General features: G+C 40.1%; 1 protein-coding gene across 3 annotated transcripts in view; it reads left to right on the top strand.

The window, feature by feature from the left end:
- BTBD8 (BTB domain containing 8) overlaps positions 1–17,968 on the top strand; it is a 63,235-nt gene that overhangs the window by 38,280 nt on the left and 6,987 nt on the right. For all 3 annotated transcript variants that reach the window (XM_075833222.1, XM_075833220.1, XM_075833219.1), the window contains exons 12-16: positions 3,880–4,009; positions 5,029–5,090; positions 8,945–9,587; positions 16,167–16,254; positions 16,718–16,845. In XM_075833222.1, coding sequence (XP_075689337.1) covers positions 3,880–4,009; positions 5,029–5,090; positions 8,945–9,587; positions 16,167–16,254; positions 16,718–16,845 — 1,051 coding nt within the window. The remainder of the gene's footprint in view (positions 1–3,879; positions 4,010–5,028; positions 5,091–8,944; positions 9,588–16,166; positions 16,255–16,717; positions 16,846–17,968) is intronic.

Raw genomic sequence — 17,968 nt, 5'->3', positions numbered from 1 at the left:
CTAATGGATGATTTGAAAACCCTTGTGCAATTATGTTAGCACCGCTGTAAACAGTTTTGCTGTTTAGAGGAGCTATAAAACTGATCTTCCTTTGAGCTTGTTGAGAATCTGGAGCATTACATTTGTGGGTTCGATTAAACTCTCCAAATAGCTAGAAAAAGAGAGCTTTCATGTGAAACTCGTCAGTCTATTCTTGTTCTTAGAAATGAAGGCTATTCCATGCGAGAAATTGCCAAGAAACTGAAGATTTCCTACAACGGTGTGTACTACTCCCTTCAGAGGACAGCACACACAGGCTCTAACCAGAGTAGAAAGAGAAGTGGGAGGCCCCGTTGCACAACTGAGCAACAAGACAAGTACATTAGAGTCTCTAGTTTGAGAAATAGACGCCTCACAGGTCCTCAACTGGCAGCTTCATTAAATAGTACCCGCAAAACGCCAGTGTCAACGTCTACAGTGAAGAGGCGACTCCGGGATGCTGGCCTTCAGGGCAGAGTGGCAAAGAAAAAGCCATATCTGAGACTGGCTAATAAAAGGAAAAGATTAATATGGGCAAAAGCACACAGACATTGGACAGAGGAAGATTGGAAAAAAGTGTTATGGACAGACGAATCGAAGTTTGAGGTGTTTGGATCACACAGAAGAACATTTGTGAGACGCAGAACAACTGAAAAGATGCTGGAAGAGTGCCTGACGCCATGTGTCAAGCATGGTGGAGGTAATGTGACGGTCTGGGGTTGCTTTGGTGCTGGTAAAGTGGGAGATTTGTACAAGGTAAAAGGGATTTTGAATAAGGAAGGCTATCACTCCATTTTGCAACGCCATACCATACCCTGTGGACAGCGCTTGATTGGAGCCAATTTCATCCTACAACAGGACAATGACCCAAAGCAGACCTCCAAATTATGCAAGAACTATTTAGGGAAGAAGCAGGCAGCTGGTATTCTATCTGTAATGGAGTGGCCAGCGCAGTCACCAGATCTCAACCCCATAGAGCTGTTGTGGGAGCAGCTTGACCGTATGATAAGCAAGAAGTGCCCATCAAGCCAATCCAACTTGTGGGAGGGGCTTCTGGAAGCATGGGGTGAAATTTCTCCCGATTACCTCAGCAAATTAACAGCTAGAATGCCAAAGGTCTGCAATGCTGTAATTTCTGCAAATGGAGCATTCTTTGATGAAAGCAAAGTTGGAAGGAGAAAATCATTATTTCTAACCTTGTCAATGTCTTGACTATATTTTCTAGTCATTTTGCAACTCATTTGATAAATATAAGTGTGAGGTTTCATGGAAAACACAAAATTGTCTGGGTGACCCCAAACTTTTGAACGGTGTGTGTGGGTGTGTGTGTGTGTGTGTGTATGTGTGTGTATGTATGTGTGTGTGTGTATATATATATATATATATATATATGTGTATATAACCATAGTGGCCTGAAAGATTCCATAAGGCTCAATTCAGGCGAGCGTTCTAAAACCTGCCCGTGTTTCATCAGGGAAACACTGACTATTTTACATCAGAGGTGAATACATATTGTGTCTAAGTTCATTCCCGTTTTTTCCCAAAAAAAATTGGACTGTTTTTTTTTTTTCACCATCTCCTTGCAACCCATCAGTAAAAAATAAATGCTGAACACCAGTGTGTTGTCCAATTTTCTCACTGATCCATTGACTTTAAGTTTGCGTTTCTAACGCGAGAATTAGTCCACACTAGTGCACTCCGAGAATTTCTGTGCACAGACACATGGTCTGTGCAGAAATTTGGCATATGACTGAGCCAGTTGGCTTAATTGGTCAGTGTGAAGTCCATGTGCTGTCAGTAATACACTTGGACAGCAACCGGACTTGTTAGATGGCTTTGCTCAGTGCAAACATTATCCCACAGGTAAGTCCTATTATAGTTCCTTATATTCTTCTTGGCAAAGCTCGAACATTCTTAGATAAAGTTGTTAGTTAAATAGTCAACAGGGAAGAAATTTCTGCGAAAATACATTCAGCTTTTTGCCTGTCACTTAATGGTTAATACAACTGCCAATGTGTACATTAGGGGATTAGTAGGAGGAATGTGCCTTTTTATTTAGCAGCATCATAGTAGTGAGAATATATTGTCGATAGACGGATAATGCAGCTGTGCCCACTCATAGTGTAGTAATGGTTTGTAGCTATTTTCTTCCTAAGAATGTGTAGGGCATCTGCGATTTATTTTTATTTTTTTTTATTTTTTTATGGTTCAGTTACAACCAATCACGTGAGTGTAGCGTGGAAGGTGGAAGCCCCCTCCTCACCTCACTACCGCACAGCCGTATGTGAAGTGTATAGAGCCTCTACACTACTACATGTAGTACTGGAGGAATCACGGTCTGTGTTTTACTTTATAATGAATAGGGTGTCCTAATCTGCGCCCTTTTTGTTGCACAGCTGCCAGGCTTTGCCCTTCGTTTTTGTATAGAGTGACTGCATTACTCTTCATTGTAGAAAATAGACTGCAATGCAGGAAAATAAGACAGCAGTTAGTGTGACCAGATGCAAACACAGAGAAAGGGGTTATAGACCAGACCCATTAGAGCTGCTTCTTCACCTGTTGCAGACAAATCAGTTTATTGCCGCATTTACCGTAAAACTGTTGCACTTTGCTGTAATCGTAGGAATAAATCGCAATGTATTAGTATTATTTATTTATGTTAGGTACATAGCACCAACATATTTTGTAGTGCTGTACACAAGTTGTCCGCAATGGGGCTTACAATCGAAATACCTTCTCGGTAAATTTTTGGAGTGTGGGAGGAAACCCACGCAAACACGGGAAGAACATACAAACTCCATGCAGATTATGTCCTTGGTTGGATTGGCCGCACTCCTAACCACTGAGCCACCGGGATGCTTAGTAGATCCCTAACAATTGTTACCACTCTATATTTTTGTCAAATCTTTATGTGCATACTGTAAGGAATGAAGGTTTCAGAAAATGAAAGCCACATATAATGTTACATTCCAACTGTTCTTTATAAAACGTAATACGTGTAAAACCTCAGTAGTGGTACAGACATATAAGCATTAAGCCGAGTAGTAATTCACAACATAATCTTATTCCGGAGAGAAACAATATCTATCCTAATTATTTTAGTTGGTACAACAATAAATTGAGAGCTTTCCCTTTAAAGGGCCTGCAAGACCAGAGAGATGCTAGCTCTGCAGAGACTGGGCAAACACTCCTGTGAATTAACCTCTTCCATGCTGGGAGCCATTGAAATAAATGGCATTGCAGACCAGAGGCTCACGTAGTAAAGCGATTAAGGGATTTATCAAATTCAATTAGAACAAGACATTGGGACTGCATTGTGAGCTCATTACGCCTGTATAATACCCTATTACCCACATTTACATTATGTCCTTGTTGTTTTTCTTTCATGCGCATTAAGATTATTTTTTTTATAGATATTTTTTGCAAACCAATTTTTGTTTTTAAATACAAAACAAGTTGTATCGAATGGGTTACATTATAGTACAAATGTATAGAGACGGCGTAGCAGGTAGATCTGCTGTATGACACCAGAAACCAACGTTTCAATTGTTCCCAGGAGTATTTGACTTTGCAGTCAGCTGGCAGAAAGATACCAATGAAGAAATCTGTGTGTTTGTTTAAGATGGCGGTTCCTCCATCTGTCACCCGCAGTTTCAGATTCACACTGGTTCATAATCTAATGCTGCAGGAAGGAGAGCCATCCCTAAAGCAGTAGGCAGTACAGTCTAAGTGATGACATCACTGACTTTGCTTAGGGAGTAAGTAGATTCAGCGAGAGAGAGAGAGAGAGCGAGGAATATAATGACTGGTTGCCATGGAAATTGCCTCCTGAACAGCTGCTGATTTGTTACTTGAACATAGGTTTTTACGTGCAAGATCCAGGCTCTGCGTGATAAGCTGTGGAGCTTCCTGGTCCAGTCTTTCTACGCTGTACGGCACACAGAAGGCTGGAAATTGATGCGGCCAAGTGATCAGGACAAAATACAAGCAGGTAAGTGTGTTTGTAGTCCTATGTATTTGTGCTATTAACTCACAGCCTTTATAAAAATTGCAGTATTATGTTGTGGATTTTAATTTATTTTTTGACAGCGTAATATTTGCATAAAATTCCATAAATATTGTATCGTTTTATCCAGCACAAAGAAATGTGCTGTGCAATTATCTATCTTGTGGTCATAATGATCCGTATAAACTGCATCGGCTCGTCCCTTTGTCAATGAGTGTAGATGTTTTTTTGTTTTTTTTTTCGGGTAGACATGTGGAGGAAAAGTGTCACTCTGAATAAATAAAATGGCTTTCACATCAGCAGCATCTTGAATATGAAGCATCAGCAATACGTGTGTATTGGGATGGGTCAAGTGTTCAAAAACATTGATGATATTTTTCAACATGCAATTTGGTGATGAGAGGAGTATGTATAATAATAACATTGTGGCTTTTTTTGCTTTCTATTTAAATCTCTAGTATCACATAATATAAATACATAATATGATATATTATAACCGAATGATGAAATGTAGATTCTAATAACTACACAGAACCAAATAAAATATGTATGTAAATGTCATGTGTAATGCAAGCAACATATAATATTTTTGTGCATGGCTTATGGAATCGGTTTATAATTGCTTCATCGGGCAGCACTCCCATGTTATCACTTCCGTTCTGCATGGATTTCCCAGAAGAAATCTTAGCAGCTAATCCAGTATAGTAGAAGCCACTCATGTGCCTTTACTGCGGTATAGACTACTGCTGTGTCAGACACTTCATCACGGAGGTGAATCGCTTGTAGCATGGTATTGTGTATCAGGGGAAAAAAATGGTGCATGATTTCCCAGAAGCTGCTGGCTCCGCTCCAGTAAATATGTTTTTACTGGATATTTGTTCAAATGCATCCCTTTGTAAAATAATTGTCTGTATATACATAGACGTGGCTAAGCCTGATGACGTTATGGTGTCTGCTTATATGGGTCATCGTTTATTAACCGTGTCTTTTTCTTTGCATTCTAGTTGCCTTTGACAAAGGGGATGATAGAAGACTTGCAAAGAAACCCACGTTTACGAGTTCTCAGGTAGAACAAAAATCTGTTCGCTTATATTCCATAGACATTTAGGCAAAGATAAGTTGAACGATGCAGTGTGCACAAATTAATGGCTCTTCGCCACAACTGAATGCTGCAAGCAAACTGATCTAGGTAAACAAAATCCAGCTTTTGTCTTAAAATGTGGGGGGAAAAAGTACAAAATGCTGGTTCACAGTCAATTTGGAGGTGTACAGTTTTACAGAATTGACTTCAGTTGTGTTGATTTGCAGTAGTTTTGCACGTGTTTGCCATACAAAGTGAGCATGTATTGAGCTGTAGTGATCTGTCTGATGAGCAAAGTCCCATTCTATTAGCTTCCCATCAGTTGTCGTGATGGCAAAGAACTGTCTATTGTTATCATGCAGGCTTAAAGGGGTTTTCCGATCTTAAAAAATTGTGCATATGGTTTAACTGTAGTAAGATTAGTCACTTAGTAATGTGCTGTCTGTAGCTGAAATGTCTCTATAAGCCAGTCTCGCATGCAGTCACGTGACCGTTCTCCTGGTGTTTTTCTTCAGCTTGTGTGAAGTACCATACACTCTAAACACGTGCTTATCTCCCCCCCCCCCCCCTCCCCCTCCCTGTAGTACTGGACCTGACACAGCACATGCCTCTTATCTCCACAACTCGCTGGCTCTCCTCTCCTTCCCTGCCTCTGTAGGGATAGTGTTTCACATGCTGGGCAGCAGATAATGCAGTGTCAGTGAGCAACAGAATAGCAGAGAGGTAGTAATTACAGCACTACCTTACAAATTGTAATAGAGGAACATACAGGCTGTAATAGCGGAACATGCAGCTGTAAATAGAGGTAATGTCTGTGAGGGGGAGAGGAATCATGGGAACTCCAGTCCTATACATTCCACCCACAGCAAATTCTGGCAGTGTCATAACAAAGATGCTGCACAGAGCTCGGAAAACCCCATTCATAATGTTTTTAATATGTCAAAGTACTATAAGAAAACTGCAAAATGAGCATCAGTAGTCTAGTTGTAGTGTCTCTACTTCTATTGGTGCCCACTTCTAACTAAAACAAAATGACTTAACAGTCAGTGACTGAGCCATTATAATTGTTGCTTCTACTGTCTGGGAGTCATCTCACTGCTAGGATAAGCAATGTCTATATATAGAGCAGCAAATGTTGTAGCCTTTATGTGGATTTACGTCTTTGTTTGTAGAACTGTAGATTAAAAGCCAATAGAGGGTGACTATCAAATAAATGAGGGTATGATCACACAAAGTATTTTGTAGGCAGAAAATTACGGCGCGTTTGCTGCATTTTTTGCTGCATTTTTTTGCTTGCGGCCATTGATCGCCGTGGGCAAAAACACAGTGAAAAACACTTTCTCTGCCTCCGATTTATGTCAATGGGAGGTCAGAGACATAAACGCCCAAAGATGGGGCATGTCGCCTCTTTTTCCCGCGAGCCAGTTTTACAGCTCGCGGGAAAAATCAATGGGAGGTGTTTTTGGCCGGATTTTTTTTGGTACGTTTTCCGACGTGGTTTCCGTGTCAAAAAACTCTGTGTGAACAGGGCCTTAGAGGTTAGTTCGTTCTGGCACAGCATCTGGGTCATGTGTGTGCTTTTTTTTGTTTTTTTTGAAGCACAAAAATTGCAATACGAAACATTATACATTAACCATCCAACCAAGATTTTCAGGTGCAGATTTTGGTGCAAATCTGATGTAAATTCACTTAAAAATCTTAGTTACGTGCAGATTTTGCCTCAGGTTTCACCCTTTGCAGTGTAACGGTATGTTCACTTCCGCTAGACCTTTCCATCGGAGAAACCATATCAACGGAAAGGCAAGCAAAAACCATAGCTTTAGTTTGCATTGGCATTGATTTCAATGGTAATGCTTCCGTTGCAAATGGTTTCCGTTCCGTAAGGTTTCTGGGTTTTTTTACGGAAACAATAGCGTAGTCAACTGCGCTATTGTTTTCTCCAAGAAAACTGAAACCTTACGAAACGGAAATCATTCGCAACGGAAACATTACCATTGAAATCAATGGTAGTGCAAACGGAAGCTATAGTTTCCATTTGCCTTTCCATCGATGGGTTCCTCTGACAGAAAGGCCTAGCGGAACCCATCAACGTAAACCAACTCTGATGTGAACGAGCACTTAAATCTGCAACATAATAGGCATCTGAAAATCCACAGCATGTCCTAAAATCTGGTCAGATTTTATTCCACCACGTGTGAATGGTGTTTTGTAAGTCTTGTACTGTAATCTATTGCAGATTCTGCACCACAAAATCTGTAACCAATCCACCCTATCTCAACAGGGCCTTTTTTATTTTATTTTTTAAATCTGCTTGTTGGAACTTAAAGGCCCTGTTCACACAGTGTTTTGACGCAAAAACCGCATCGGGAAAACGCAGCAAAAAACAGCCCGAAAATGGCTCCCATTAATTTCAATGGGAGGTGGAGGCGTTTTTTTCCAGCGAGTGGAAAAACCGTCTCGCGGGAAAAAGAAGCGACATGCCCGGTCTTCGGGTGTTTACATCTCTGATCTCCCATTGACATCAATCGGAGGCAGAGAAAGCATTTTTCGCTGTGTTTTTGCCTGCGGTGCTCAATGGCCACGGGCGAAAAACGCGGCAAACGCCGTGTAGGCAGATCAAAATCTGTTCCAGAGGGAATTTTAAGGCAGAATTTTCTGCCTTCAAAAAACTCTGTATGAACAGGGGCTAATCCTTTCATGAAAGTCACAATTTTTTTAAATGTGTGGATTATTCCTAAAATTAATAATAAACTATATAAATATTGAATAATTATCTTATAATAAAAGCAGGTGCTGGGGTTAAAATTCAAGTTATTTTAAAGGCTTCGCATTTAGATCAACGCAGCATCAAGTGTGATTCAGACTGCTGTAACGTGGAAGCGTTTCCACACCTGTGGTTCTACTAAACAGAGTTTAGATCGCCATGGAACCCTATGGTGATCTAAGTTTGGGTCAGTAGACCCGTGGGATGTTCTGTTATTATGGTCGTAATACAGCTGAAAAATGTAAGCCTCATTACTGATGTCTGAAACCCACCTCAAAGGGTTATTACCATCACAGAAAGGATAGCATATCCAAGCAATATGCCATCACTTTTTTAAGGATTGTTGAGGGTCCTGGCAGTTGAACCCCCACATATCAGAAAGTGATTGCATATCTAAACAATATCCCATGGTAATAATTGTTAAAGGGTAACTAAACGTTCAAACTTCTGACATGTCAGACGTTTTGATCGCTGGGGTTCTGAGCGCTGAGACCCCCACCGATTGCTAAAACGAAGCAGCAGAAGCACTTGTGTGAGCGCTCAACCGCTTGCTTTTTGTTCTGATTTTCTCGGAAAGCTGAGCAGTTGGTGTACGGACTAAATAGAAAGTCTATGGGCCCGTACACCGCTACATCGGATTTCTGAGAAAAGCTCACACGAGCGCTTCTGCCGCTTCGTTTTAGCGATCGGTGGGGGTCTCAGTGCTCAGACCCCCAGCGATCAAATCTTCTGACATGTCACTTTGACCTGTCAGAAGTTTGAACGTTTAGTTACCCTTTTAAAGCTGGTCGTACACTTTGCAATATTTTATGCTGATGCGGCAATTGGGCAGAGAATCTCCTAGGGAATGAGGAGCTATCTAAGCTGGCACCACCGTTGTCACATACTATTTCGTTGTAAATGGAGAGCTGTCTGCGCTGGCACAGCTGGAATCTTTTGTCTTACTTGACCATATGTGTCAATGGGACCTTTTGCTGTTTATGATCAGTTTTAAAATGCACCGTAGATCTCTTGTTAAAAATCATTGTTGAAAATTAATATACATGTTTGTTATTTATTTACTTCTTCATTACAGCAAAACCAATCTAAAAGTGTGAAGTTTGGCAAATCTCAGACAACTGAACATAAGAGACTTTCAGACAGTGTTTTGTCAAGTCGCAGGAAAATGAAATCTGATTCTTTAGGTGCCTCTGGGCATACAAACCACATAGCTAGGAATTCTTCTGGAAAAGGGAAAGAGGATGATGTAAAAGGAAAGGATGTAATGAAAGTGGTGACAAAAGGAGCTAAAGATGCAAAACCAACAGAAAAAACAGCCATGGTCAGACCAAAAATCAGTTTAAAAACAAAACCCGAAAATAATGGCCAATCAAAGACTGAAACTTGTGCTTCCAAAGCTGACGCTGCCAGCATACCGAAACTGGCTTCTTCTGTAAGGACGGGAACTAGGCCCAAAGTGACAAATGGAAGTTTTAACCCACCAACTAAAGTCAAATCGCTAAAGAAATCTGACAAAGATCCAGCTTCTCCAGTGAAAGGTTCTTTGCCAAATGTTAAGTCTACAAACTGCAATGGAGAACTTCCCAACTCAAGCTCATCTTCAGGAGAACACAGCCATGAGCATGTAGCTGAGGAGCAACTGAATTCTGCAACACATTCTCCACCAGTCAATAAAACCTTGAAAAACAGTCTAGATTGTTCAAAAGATCAAGGAGTAGGTGAGTATTTGTTTATTTTACGCATTGCTTTGACTCTGTAGGCTTGTTATGGCTGATTTCACATTCCAATTATGTTCAGGTCACTGCATTTTCATGCTATAAATCCGGGCATTGCAAAGGGGTGATCTGAGTATGACAGAGGTGATTCATGGAAGAGCAGCTTTTCTCACTCTTTTTTTTTTATTCTTCATTCACATCTGCGCTAGGGCTCCGTTCCGTCTGAGCTTTCCGTTTCCATCACCATTGATTTCAAGGGTGACTGATCCGTTTTGACGGAATCGATACCGTAGTCGACTGTGGTGATGGTGCAATGGTGATGGAAACTGAAACCTATGGTTTCAGTTTGTGTCTGTCAGGGCTCCGTTCCGACGAAACGTTGAAACGGAGCCCTAGCGCAGATGTGAACAAAGCCTTATGCGTGTGTGTCTAAGTTTATGATCTGTCTAAAGATAAACCAGATTTTTTATTTTTTTTATTGTTTTACTTGTGCAGATAAGACTTGATGTGACATGACAAAATAATGGCTAAGAAAAGCCGTGTAGCTAAAAGTAGGATGTTTGATTTACAACTGCTATGGGATAAGTCGTATATAAGTTGGTAGAAAGTCCATATATAGTTTGTATATTGTGATTTCAAAAAAAGGAAAAAACTTAAACTGAACCTGTCACTAGGTCTGGAGCCACTAATCCACCCATGTGTTATGCAGCTGGGTTTTAGTGTGCCAAACCTGCCCAGGGCGATACCGGCCATTTAGGCAATAGTTAGTAAAATAACTTAAATGTTTACGGATATCAGTTCGGGAGAGGCGTCGGCCGCGTGCGGATAGCGCACACGAACCTGAGGATTGTACACTGTGTATGCGCACTGAAGCAGGACATGCTGTCCTCGGATTTATGTGCGCAAGCGCCCAATGTGGCCACGCTCCTCACCCGCACTCTTCTCCGTAACTTGTAAGTTATTTTATTAACTCGTGCCTAAACTGACCATTTCAACCTGGGCAGATTTGGAACACTTAACCCCAGCTTCATAACAACATTCCGGTGGTTTAGTGACTCCAAACCTAGAGACACGTTCCCTTTAAATAGTCTTGGATGGCTTTCAGTGGTCAAACTGCTTGTATTCTTGTTGGCATGGTTATCCACACTTCACTGGGGAATGTTTTTGAAAACAATGTTGCCCACAATAAGTTAGATAAGAATCGTTTGTTGCAATCTACTTTGTGTATGTATCTAGTCTATATGGACAGGCTTATGTAAAAAGCTATTTCTCCCAACCTCCCCATACATAAACATGCACGCTCGTTTCGGCGCAATGTGCATGTGTTCTAAATGGTGAAAGGGGTATAGGCCACTGACAGAAACCTTTTGGCAGTCGCTTCTCTTCCTTGAGAACAACAGATCGGGCATGTTGAAATTCATTCAAATTTTCCCCAACATCTGCCGAATGAACGTTGTTTGAACATCTAATACATTAGATATCAGCTGGTCTTGCTGAAATTGCCAGGTTCAGCTGACGCTAGTGTAATGTATATGGCTACCATAAGCTTCTCCAGTTAGGTCTGTAGTCTCTGTCCTGTTCAAAAACAATGAGCTTAGAAAAAAGAAAAACATTGGGCAGCACTATTGTCTTGAGTATATTTGGTTTTGTTGAAGAGCATATATAGTGATCTATAAGTGCCATGCTATTTGTTGATATATAAGCTGTATCTTCTGTAAGCTTCCTCCCACTGCTTCCCCGTTGGAATGGAGCTCATAGCGGGGAAAAGAGATGTAGAAAATGGATAGAAGCTGCAATGTCCGATTCAGGCGCCAGGCGGATCAGGAAAACTTCTTATGATTTTTTTATTTTTTTTTGTATGTCTTCTTCTTCAAATCGTTTATTTTCTTGTTTCTAATTTATTATGGACCTCATTTTGTGCATGATGACAATGTCATACTGGAGCAGGAAAATACTTTTCTCATTCTATTGGCACAGTATTGGAAGATACTCCTGATTCTCTAGGACCCAAACCATGAAAAACAGCCCCAGACATTTATTTCTAGGCCAGTAAACTGTGGCACTTTGCATTAAAACAAGAAGAGTTTTTCTGGCATCCATGAAACCCACATTCATCACTTGGAGTGGCAGTGTGATTCATAAAGATAACAATACACATGCACTATAGCTGTCTGATGAAATCGTGTTCATCGGACTCCACCATAAACTTGGCTCGGCCCCCATATAGATTGTTTGCTGATCGGGCACATCTTTATGTAATAAGTATAGCCGGCTTTACTGTGGAGAAGATCTGTTAACTGCTTTAGAGTCCAATGCCGTAATGCCTTACCGGATGACTCCTGGCTAGTGAAACCTAATCCATGACTATGTTTTCAGAGACCATTCAGAAAACACTAGTAAGTCTCTGTTCACATCATGTCGGAGATATACATTGAGCGTATTCCCTGACCTATAAGGCTCCTAGCAGTCTGCTGCGTCTTTCTATTCAGAAAAAAAAGTATTCTGACACATGGCATCGCAAGGGAGGCCAAAGGAAAAATCTTTTGGCCTTCCCTGGGTGTATGGGGGACTGTGGCTATGTTCGGTATATGTGCCGGGAGCTTTGGGAACAGTGTTGCAAGAGAGGACTGATGATTTTTACATGATGAGCTCTTCCGGACTCCATGGTCCCATTCTTTGTGCGTGTATAAACTCTTGTTTTGCAGCTGAGCTTTGTGTACACAGTAAAACCGTAGGCCATCTAGTTACCCTATTATGTAGTTAATTCGAGGGAAGTAAAGATAATCCGCCTCTATGATGCAGTTCAGAATTATCCTCTTGTACGTGTAACTGTATATGGCAGTAGAGTGCATTATAGTAAATCATGTAGAAGTTTCTACTCTGGCACACTCTGACTTGCCATGTATGCGTTTAAAAGGGCACTATGTAATACTACATTTCAGCTGTTGCAGAGCGAAATATGTGACCAGCCACAGCTTTTCCTGGCGATATCTGCTGATCACCCAGTGTTTCAGGAGCCTAGCCCACAGAGATCACCTAAATGCCAGGATAAAGGGGTTGTCTTGTGAGGACAATCTTTTGATTTTCTGCTTCTGTTCACCCTGGTCGTCTTTGCCTTTCGTACACATAGTATATGTTTGTAACCTGTACATGTTGGCCCCTTTTGATGTATCCCACTGGCACTGGTTGCTACAGTTCAGTTTACAATCCATTTATGCCCATACGTATTTTTCTATGTACGTTTTATTGTTTGTTTTTTTTATAAAATATTGCATCAGTGTGTTTGGTGCAACTTCCTAAAAATATTTTAGTAAAAATTATTTTAACTTTTTGAGATACAGCTGTTTTGTATCCTGTATGCAGAGCAGCTGTATCTTGTGCTGGATCCTGTATCTATCAGGTCCACGGGACTGACAGGTTTAGTGTTAGCGGGTCCTGGGGGTCTCTGACACGCAGGATCGAACTGTTAACGGTCACATCTAAGTTCATAACTTAGATGTGATTGATAACAGATGGATCCTGACATGCAGGACCCGCTGACACTGAACCCGTCAGTCCCGCGGACCTGATAGATACAGGATTCAGTGCAAGGTACAGCTGCTCTGCATACAGGATATATAAAGCAGCTGTATCTAAAAAAGTACAAATAGTTTTTTATAAATTGTATTTAGGAAGTTCCACCAATCACACAGATGCACAATTTTATATATTTAAAACAAAAATTTCAAAAGTGTACATGACCTTTTAAAGGCTGCGTACTCCTTTTTAAGCAATTATGATTATATATGTGTGTGTGTGTGTGTGTGTGTGTGTATTTTTTTATTTATTTTTTATTTTTATTAAATGAATTTTGTGCTTTTAACCAACTTTCAAATTCACTTTTATTAAAATGATTTTTTACTTTTTAAGATACAGCTTCTTTGTATCCTGTATACATAGAAGCTGTATCGTTCTGTCTCCACCATTCCCTCACTTCAGCTGAACTAACAGCTCGGCTGAAAGCAGGTCCTAAGTTATAATGTGATAGTTATTAGAGGTGGATCCTGTGTGTCAGAGACACGCAGGACCCGCTTTCAGCCGAGCCGTCAGTTCAGCTAATCTGACGGAATCAGCTGAGACAGAACGATACAGCTTCTATGCATACAGGATACATAGAAGCTGTATCTTAAAACGTAAAAAACATTTTTAATAAAGGTGAATTTGAAAGTTGGTTAATAACACAAAATATATTATTATAATATTAATCTATATTAAACTTAATTTTCCACTTGTCCACCTCGCATAATTCCATATAATATAAGTATCTTGTCTATTAAAAGCGTTGTCCCATTAGGACAACCCCTGTACATATGCCCTATTTGAAAATGTGGATGCCATACAGTGGGTTTTCTTTCTTTAGACTACGCTGTATTAGCCGGTGGAGAGCCGCTGCAAACATACATAGTTGCCCATTCATTTAACGTGTGCAGGTGCTCATGACTTCCCTGGGGATAGAAGCTCATCACTGGAGGTTTTAGCTGACACCCATGGACGTTGCCAGCGGGTCCTAAGAGAAGGGGTTGTCAATATGGAACAGCTCCTTTTAATTACTTAATACAGCTTTGTGTCATCAGCAAATATGGAGGGTTTTTAAAAACAGTATTTTTATTAATTTTCCGTAAAGTTTCCAACGGAGAAAAAGTGCAGAATGTACAAAAAAAAAGGGAACTATAAAATAAATAAATAAGTATGGCTTACAGTCATGTAGGGCAACACAGTGCCCCAGTACGTCGAATTCAGGGGGTGTGGAGAGGAAAAGCAAACAAGATATTTTACTTTTTTATTTTTTTCATAAAAATGGGGAGGAGGATAGGTAAACCACATCAAATTGCAAAAGTCAAAGAGCATCATAAAAACTATCATGCTTAAAGAATTGGTTGTGGGTGACTAGGCAAGAGAGCGAGAGAGAACCAAAAACCAGAAGATCTCCATGTCCGCCAGAACCTCTTACTCAAAGGACCTCACTCAGGAGCCCAGCAGTTGTGGCCAGTTCGCCTCATACCAGGGAACTTTACCTTCTAAGGTCACAATAATACGTTCAAAACCCTGAATATCTTTAATCTTCTAAAGGGTTTTTAGAAAGGGGATCGATTGCTACTTCCATATTATAGCAATAGTCCACATTTCAGAGGAGAGAATATGCATTAGCAGTCTATGTTGTTTTTTAGAGAAATTTGCAATCGGGGCGTTAAGTAATGAAGACAAAGGGGATTAGCTGACAGAGACCCAGTTGAGACTGGATTCCTCTCTCCATTCGTTTCCAGTGAGTCTGAGCTACTGGACAAAACCACTAAATGGGACATAATGATCCCACCTCACCGCAGCCGTGGAAGCATAAATTAGAAAATAAAATTTTAACCAGTCGTACGGGAATTAAGTACCATCTTGTCAAGAATTTGTATGAGGTTCCTTTAATATTATAAGTGCGGAAAAAAGTGTGGACATTCTAAAAAAATCCACTGCCAACTAATGCTGTCCGGGTTCAGGCCAATTTCCTTCTTCCACGTCTCTACGTAGGATGGGGAACTGGTAGACTATTTATAAACTCAGGTTTATAAATTGTGAGTAATGTTTCGAAATAATACCTTTTTTGTTTTTATGGACTAATTTACAGATCTTCTCATATGTGGAATTGAGCGTCTCGGGAGGGATTTAAATCTATTTTAAAATGAAGTGACGTATCTGCGTATATCTAAAGTGTTCCCTTAAAGGGCTATTCAGTTTAATTTCTCAACTCCTCAAAAGGCTTTAGTTGCCCATTTCGAGTAAGATAAAAGACGGTAGTAAGGTGGTGATTCAGCCACCGTTGAAAGGTAACGGGAGTGTGGCCTGGAGGGAAATCCGGGTTATTGAAAAGACATTGCAGAGAGGAGGGCTCGGACATCATTTTAAAATTATGACTATGAGAATACTGAAGTCTTAGGGAATGTGCAACCACCTTATTACCAACTCAATGTAGGAGTGTGCCCAGATGGGGTTGACCACATTAGAACCCGTAGGGAAGAGTAAGACATGGAAAAAAATTCAAACCGTGGCTTCCTATGACAGCATCACTTCTAAAATCATTGTGCTCTTCAGTACGACCCAATTAAGTTCTTATGAGCATCGATTGTGGCTAAATGGTCCTAACCCAATGATTCTAAGCATTGACGTTAATACTTCTGGCCAGTGTGTGACACAGATATTTATGTCTTTGGAACACGCTGGTGCTTTCTGCACATATCACAATTTTTCAACCAGCACATTTTTTTTTCGCCGTTTTGGCTGTGCCTCTTGTAGGACAATGTTCAGAAAGGTGTCTGAAATCCATCTCACCAGTGGTTCTATTTCTACAGTATAAAAAAAGATAAGCCGCTGCCAAAAGCTCATGTATGGTGATGTAAAATCTAGAGAAGGGGGCAGCAAAGTTAATGACTTCCATTTTGAACACGTTACATTTTTTTATTATTATTATTTTTTTTTTAATCAAGCATTTAATATAATTTGAAACTAAACCACAAGTAAAGCTTTCTCATTTCTACAGTATTACTTGTCTCTAAACAGGCACAAAATCAAAGTCTATTGTAAAGATTTCCAACGGGACCATAGCCAAACGCAAGATCGTTGAAGGAGAGAGTCGAGAATCAAGCAGGTCTGTTGAAATTTCTGTTTGCGTTCTGTGAACACACAACTGAGATCTTACAAGACAAGAATTTTCTTTATGAAGTCTAGTATTATAAACTAATGTGGGGAAAATCTGTAAAATGTCTATGGTGTCTCATAAGGGTAAGAATTCTGTTTTATTTATGGCGTAGGACTGTAGCCCTGCTCAAAACTACTAATAATGCTAATTTAGCTTCACAGATAGGACCTTACAGCGCCCTCTGACCTTGAAAGTTGAGGACCAATGCTAAAACCTTGGTTTTTGAACTTGGCCAATCCAGTCACCAGTCAAAACACTTTTTGGCTGAAGGTTAACTTGAAAATGAGTACTGTTCTTTTATATGAAATATGGAAATTTGCTAGTCTTGAATAGATTTTTATCATTTCTGACAACTTTCTTTGAATAAATATTGCAAATAGTGCATTTTTTTTTTTCATCTTATTTTTTGTAGCTCTTCAACAAAAAAGTCTGGAGATGGAGGCAATGATTCAGGACTTCAGAAAAAGAAGGGAAACAATATTAGCAGTTGTACTGCTCAACGACCAAAAAGTGCCCCAGCTGCTCTGTCAAAAAAGCAAGGTATATTTTAGATATCATTTTTAACATTCAAATGTAATTGTATACATGTAGCAACCAGAGTGCCTCTTCCTTGTTCTAACTTGCGCTCGTAAAATTTAAGCTGGCCTTTCACTGTTACCATTTGATGTATGGGACCAAGTTTTCACTGTATGTATAATTTGAGGTGTATTTACTTGTGCCTTTTTTTCCATAAATCCATATATGCTTTTTTTTTTTAAACCAAATAGTTTTTGTTAACATATAAATTTGAGCACTGTACAAACAAAGAAGAGCCCCAGGACCCAGCTGATCCTTTTTGTACAGAACTTGTAAATAGATATAGATACAGAAACATATGCAACACACCGGTACATGGCAAATGTGAAACACCTGACATAATAAAACATACAGAAAAGATCCAAACGTACAAAAAAAACAATCCTCTTATAATAGGGACATGTCACAGTCCAGGTATTTAGCAGAACACCGTAATGTGTAACTCAAGTCACATAGCGCGTCAGTGCAGATCAACTATGATACCCTTAGAGGCATCGATATTGCCATTACCCGGTTACGAGTTAAAATCAAGGTAATCAGCTCTGGTTGGTCCAGCTATGGAGCCCATCATTTTTAGATTTTAAGTGGAGATCCTCTCGAGGTAAATGCCCTTCTCTAGCTGAAGGAGTGCATTTTCTTTATTAATACACTTCATACGAGTTGGGGAAACACTAGATAGCCAGTGCAAGGCCAACAACTTTTTTGTCATATACAGCAGCCTCCCTATTGCAACTTCCCTGTATTTATTAATCGTTAAGTCATCAGTGTAACCCAAGACACATATTAACAGGTCCCTCAGAACAGTAACATGGTATATGGAGCGCAAAATAGCTAGGACACCTGCCACAATATGTCAAAGGGCTTTGACTAGGTCACTTGAAAACCTTAATTTTATTTCTTTTGAGCCATTCCTGAGATTCAGATCACAGACTGATGACTGAACAGTCGTCTTCAGGATTTTCTGATAGAGGAACAAGGCATCCCAATCCCATCACACTACCACCACCATGTTTTACTGTTGGTATGATGTTCTAAGGCTATGTTCACACAGAGTATTTTGCCGAGTTTTTTGACGCGGAAACCGCGT

The sequence above is a fragment of the Rhinoderma darwinii genome, chromosome 7 (genome assembly GCF_050947455.1).
Source record: "Rhinoderma darwinii isolate aRhiDar2 chromosome 7, aRhiDar2.hap1, whole genome shotgun sequence".
Lineage (NCBI taxonomy): Eukaryota > Metazoa > Chordata > Amphibia > Anura > Rhinodermatidae > Rhinoderma > Rhinoderma darwinii.
Note: the sequence above shows the minus strand (reverse complement) of the source record. Positions and strands in the feature narration are given on the sequence as shown.